The 5,611-nt window shown below is 54.3% G+C and overlaps 2 protein-coding genes across 2 annotated transcripts in view; one reads left to right on the forward strand and one right to left on the reverse strand.

Moving 5' to 3' along the window:
- Positions 1–4,328, reverse strand: part of Tbc1d10c (TBC1 domain family member 10C) — a 6,610-nt gene extending 2,282 nt beyond the window's left edge. The window contains exons 1-7 of the mRNA XM_026781640.1: positions 4,177–4,328; positions 3,437–3,536; positions 3,205–3,312; positions 3,002–3,108; positions 2,719–2,833; positions 2,022–2,087; positions 1,703–1,892 (exon numbers count right to left, since the gene is read on the reverse strand). Coding sequence (XP_026637441.1) covers positions 1,703–1,892; positions 2,022–2,087; positions 2,719–2,833; positions 3,002–3,108; positions 3,205–3,312; positions 3,437–3,536; positions 4,177–4,328 — 838 coding nt within the window. The remainder of the gene's footprint in view (positions 1–1,702; positions 1,893–2,021; positions 2,088–2,718; positions 2,834–3,001; positions 3,109–3,204; positions 3,313–3,436; positions 3,537–4,176) is intronic.
- Positions 4,329–5,226: 898 nt separating this feature from the next.
- Positions 5,227–5,611, forward strand: part of Ppp1ca (protein phosphatase 1 catalytic subunit alpha) — a 3,725-nt gene continuing 3,340 nt past the window's right edge. The window contains exon 1 of the mRNA XM_013347783.2: positions 5,227–5,230. Within this exon, the coding sequence (XP_013203237.1) occupies positions 5,227–5,230 (4 nt within the window). The remainder of the gene's footprint in view (positions 5,231–5,611) is intronic.

Raw genomic sequence — 5,611 nt, forward strand, 5'->3', positions numbered from 1 at the left:
GTGGATTATGATACCTAAGGAAGACTAGAATTTGAGGACACAGGACCTGCAGGGGGTAAGCCAGTCTCAGGACACTAGACACTCACAGGCAGAGCAGCCAGCCAGGAGCCAGGGACTGCTAATAATCTTATGCCAAGCCTTCTCAGAGTCTCGGTATCCTGTCTCCTCAAGGAGCAGTTGGGTTGGTGCCTATTAAGGACTTTCCATCTTGAATCTGCCACCTTCTAATTCTAGGAAGGTTCTGGGCAGAACTTCATTTCTTCCTAAACCAGGAACATAAAACTCATAGCATTTGTGTGCGCGTGTGCGTGCACGCGCGCACACACACACACACAAAGAGAGAGAGAAAGAGAGAGAGAGAGAGAGAGAGAGAGAAGAAAGAGAGAGAGAGAAAGAGAGAGAGAGAGAGAGAGAGAAAGAGAGAGAGAGAGAGAGAGTAACCTTGACCAGTCCTAGGGCCTCATAATCCCTTTCTGGCATCTTCTAAAGCACTAAGAGCAGATAGGATGTCAGGGAAACCTAGAGACAACTGTGACTTAGAAAGGAACAATTGCTGCTGACAATGTCATCGATGTTATTAAAGGAACCTGTGCAGTGCTTGTCCCCAGATAGAGGGGATAGGGATCAGTTGGACCATGATCAGCCTTACCTCTTTGGGATTAGAGGGTAGAGGAGAGGGGATATGTATGCTTTGGGTACCTAGGCCAGGATTTTTGTTCGTTTGCTTTTAAGATTTGGAGACAGAGTTTCATGTAACTCAAGTTGGCCTTGAACTCAGTGTGTAAGCAAAGAGGATCTTGAACTTCTGATTCTTTTGCTACTGCCTCCCAAGTGCTGTGATGACAGCCATATGACACCATGCCTAGTTTTACACAATGCTGGGAATTGGGTTAGGGACTTATTGCATACTAGGCAAGCTAGCTATATCACCAGCCCAAACTCGAACCTGACTGTAGGAGCAATCTCTAGACATATGGAGCAGCAGAAAGCAGAGCCCTAGAGACCCATAGTCCAGCCTGGCTCTGCTCTGATGCCCCTTCCACTCTCTTTTCCACCCTTATTTCTCTATGCCCTTCCTTCCAAGAGTCACCTGAGTTGCCTGCGACCTGATCTCCCCGCCTGTGGTGGCCTTCCTGGCCTCTAACCTCCACCTTCATGCCTTCCAGTTTACCGCCTTCACAGAGAAGCCAGAGCCATCTTTAAAAACAGCCACCACCTCCTGCTGCTCTCCTGACACCCTGTCACATCCCTTGATTTATTTTCTTCATGGCACTTATGACATTCTATAAATATCTTCTTAATTCGGGTACTGTCACCTCCTAGCCCCACCCCCACCAGAATGAAAGTTTCACAAGCTAGCTGTCAGCGTCAGCTTGCAGGGCCACTCAGGAAGAGCCATGCCACAAGGCCCTGAGGAGCATCTCCTACTGCTGTGGACCACGCCTCAGGCCTGCACATCCTGAGCCTCTGACATCCCACGTGTGTGTCAGCCAGCCTGCTGCTGCCTCACAGACCTCTGGCCCCCATCCCCATCCTTGCACGCACGCCGCCCGCTGTGGTCCTTGTGACAAAGCAGAGGCTCTCGCACGTTACTCTGGGATTGAGTCAATGAGGTGGACACACTCAGGTCCATGTGACGCAAGGCTCCAAAAGGGCCCAGCAAATTCAGAAAAGTGAGCTAGCCCCCCAAGGCCCCACTCACCCTCGCTAAGGAAGGCATCCCAGATGCGCAGCACTGTGGGGAAGGGCAGCGAGCGGGTGAAGAGGCACAGGAACCACTCGGGCAGGTAGAGCAGCGGCCCAACGCCTACCTGCTGCAGATGCTGGTACACACGAGGGAGCAGCCGCCGCAGAAGGGCCATGAACACCTCAGCATCCAGCTGCACTGCCTCCTACAGCCAGGCTCCTCATCAGTCTGGCTTGCCAGTGCTGCAAACCTCCACTCCCCAAACCCAGGCTTCTGATCCCTCACTCCCCCCAGCCCTCACTTCCCATTTTCATATCCCTACCCAGCCTCTCACCATGTGGGGCCCATAGTAGCCAGGGAGGTAGACCTCGCAGATCTGCACCAAGCACCAGAAGGCTTCCTGGGGGCAGGGTGCATGCCTGTGAGCCCTCATGAAGGGAGGGTCCAGAGGGGGAGAAGAGGTAGGGAACAGGCACAGGGGCATGGACTTAGGCCACTCCCACCCCACTCAGAGCCTGCCCTGTCTTGGGGTTGAGGGGTTGGAAATCACAGGGCCTGAGGTTCTGTATTTGGGGGTCATAAGGCCCTCTGGGGAAAAGTTGGGAAGCTTTCAGAGTTTATGTCCCAGAATCCTAAGGTCACTGGCATCCCATCCCGGGGCCAAGGCCATGGTGCTCCAGACTCCCAGCTCAGTGTCACAAACCATAAGCTAGGGAAAGCCAGTGTGAGAAGATTCTCCTGGCCAGCCTGGGCACAAAACAGAATTCAAAATGCCAAAGTGAAATTTTCTTCACTGGGGTAAAGGTCAGGGTCAAAGGTCCCAGGTTTAGAAGTCAAGGATGATAGACTTAAATGTTACTGAGACTGGTGGACTCATGTCTTTGGTCACCAGAATAGGGCTCGGAGTAAAGGACCACAGTTTCTGAGGTCCGAATACCTGGGGTTGGAGGCTGGTGGTCTAAGAGCTCAGGACCCCAGGGGCACAGGTGAACAGGGACTGAGGATTTCGGAGCAGGGTCAAAGTCACTCACCTCTGGGGGCAGATGCATGAGCAGCACAGCAGCTACAGGGCCTTGAGCCTGGCAATAGCCCTGTTCCGGCCGGTACAGAGTGTAGGCCTTGAGAATCTGCAGCAGCCCCTGCTGCCTGTACCAGAAGATCTCATCAGGGCTAGCCTAGGCACCCTTCCCTGCCCTTCGGGTCCTCTTGCCCGGGCCATCGTCTCCCTCAGTCAAGGGTGTAACTCTGGACTAGGGAACTGGCTGAAGCATCTAGCATGAGGACTGGGGGTCAGTGGGTATTCCTGGCCCGTACCCGTGTCCCTGGGGTGACACAAACATCTCGTGCAGAGGGAACTGGCGGTGTAAGTCCCTGCCAATGGTCTCCATCCACTGCGGGTCTCCAGGGGCCGCTGCCAGCTCCTATGGGTGGTAGGAAGGTGGATGTGAGGACTCAGGGTAGTAAGGAGTTCTGAGAGGGGAGGAAAAGGCAAAGCCGGCCACTGCCAACTTCTTCACCTGATAGGTGCCAGGGCTGTTGTTCCGGCACATCTGGGCCCCACACAGCAGGGGCCAGCACCGGGCCCGCAGGGCAGACGGGATGCCCTTCCGGCACTGCATCTTTACCTGCGGGTGAGGTCCAGTCGTTATGTTAGGGCAGCCTCTCTTATAGCTTTCCATTGGCCAAGGCGTCAGAGGCAGCGGGGATCAAGAGCTACAGGGACGTAGACACGGACCCCTCTTCCCTCACCTTCTTGTATCGTCGAGACATGGTCTTCTCCCAGTGTGAGGTCATCTCCACCCACTTCATCTCCCGCTGGCGGATGAGGTCTGCAGAGGGTTGACCAGGCCTGGAGGCACATGGCACAGCATTCCTTGGAACATATACCTTCCCATCCCAGGCCCTCAGAGAAACCCCAGCTCCTGGCTTGGGGATCGCTGAGGAGTCCTGGACGGGCATCTGTGGCCCAGAAGCTGCCAATGGTTGTCATGGTTAAAGGAAGGGAATTTGGCTTCAATGGGGAACAGGAACTGGAGACTGAGGGGGTGAGGAGGTATGCATTGAGGGAGGGCCTGTTTGGCTGTCACCCACAACAGAGACAGTTCACAGGGATGCTGGCTGGATAGTGCCCTGGCCTGGAAGCCAGAAGTCCTGGGTGTGAATCTGCTCCTGTTTCTGATCTGCTGTGTGATGTGGGGCAGTTTCTATCTGTCTCTGGACTAACTGTCTAAGGGAAACCTGAAGAAGAGAATGAGAAGAGGTACGGACTTCCATCTGGTGCTCTTGGGCCAGAGATTAAACGGGGGAAGATGTGCAGCTATAGGGGAGCGTTCAGACCCTCGGAGGATAAAAGAGCCATAAAGGGATATTGCCTCCACTACCCTTCTTACCTGAGCTCTGGGTTAGTCTCTACAGCCAGCCCCTGAGGCCGGGCCTACCTTCAGTCCTCAAGTCTCTGTACCCTGTCTTCCTACCCATGACTCACTTACCCCAGTTCTGCTGAGTTGCCACCAATGAAGCCATAGCGGTCAGCCTGGCGATATGGACCTGGCCCACTCAGCTCCGAGTCAGACCCTAGAGAGCTAGAATCATCCTGTAGTTCTGACGACAGCACCAGGTCCTCCCCCAGGGTCTGGGCCATTGTGCCCTAGACCCCAGTGTCACAGGCTGCAAGACATACAGAGAGCCAGCGTGAGCAGCCAGGAGCTGTCAGGCTGAGGCCAGGGATTCCAGTCACCAGTACTCAGCCACAGGAGACTAAGCCTCCTCCGTCACTGGGGAGTGGGCCAAGCCCCAGGTGCAGCTCCAGCCCCAGCAGCCCACCTCACCTCTTCGCTGCACCTCACCTCCTCCTCTCACTTCCTCCTCAGTCTCAACTTCAGCAGCCTGTTGGGGGCCCCTCCCAGGTGGGGGGGACTCCCCCCTTCCTCTATGAGGCTCTTCCTGCTTGCCCTAGTGCCTTCGCCTTGAGCTCCTCCCATCCACAGGATGCTGGTGTGATGATGAGTCCCTTAGCTCACCAGAGATAAAGATGACAGACCACAAGCAGGTAAAACCCAATTCATGGTTCCAATAAGAATTATGCTTTAATGTTTTGGCTCCTCCCTCCTCAGTTTTCTTTCTTTTTGGGGAGTGATGGGGTTACTGTCTAGGAATGAGGGTCTCATGTCACCTGGGAAGAAGATGAACTCTCTATATACTTGAGCATGACCTTGACGTTCTGATCCTCCTGCCTCCAGAAATCCTGATGCTGGGATTTCAGGCACTGGAATTTCAGGTTTATGACACCATGCCTACCTTAATGTTTTACTGTTTAAAAACAATATCTTTTTCTTTCTTTTTTTTTTTTTTCTTCCAGAACTGGAGATGGAACTTAAGGTCTTGCACATGCTAGGCAAGTCCGAATACTCCACAAAGTACTTACAACATGAATGCGGTGCAATACTATTACATCACTCACAGAAGAAAAAAAAAATTGATGCAGCAGGCACCAAGGCAACCTGGACCAAAACACGCTCAGAGTTCAGTAGCAGGTGTCCATGGGTTTGGCCACAAAGCCCGAGGTGAACGTAAGGCCTGGGTCTGGAGTCCACTGTCAATATCACTAAGCATTAGTAATATCATTAAGCCTTGGCTTGAGAAGTCAGCGATTAGCGTGCTCACACCACAACCTCACGGAGGGCTGGGGTAAGAAGAGACCTTTGAGAGAGAAAAACAATTTCCACAGTACTTCCGGCCCTAAGGCCTCAAACACGGCCGGGCGAGTCCTCCGGGGTGGAGCCAACTCAACCCCGCCCTACCAGCCCCGCCCGCCACCCAGCTAGGCTCCGCCGGCTCCCCCGAGGCCCTCTGAGCTGCGGCGCTTGCCGTCCAGCGGGGGCGCCAGAGAGCGGAGGACCGCGGGCGCGGCGGGGCGGGGCTGCC

Source organism: Microtus ochrogaster, chromosome 8 (assembly GCF_000317375.1).
Source record: "Microtus ochrogaster isolate Prairie Vole_2 chromosome 8, MicOch1.0, whole genome shotgun sequence".
In the NCBI taxonomy this organism is placed as follows: Eukaryota; Metazoa; Chordata; class Mammalia; order Rodentia; family Cricetidae; genus Microtus; species Microtus ochrogaster.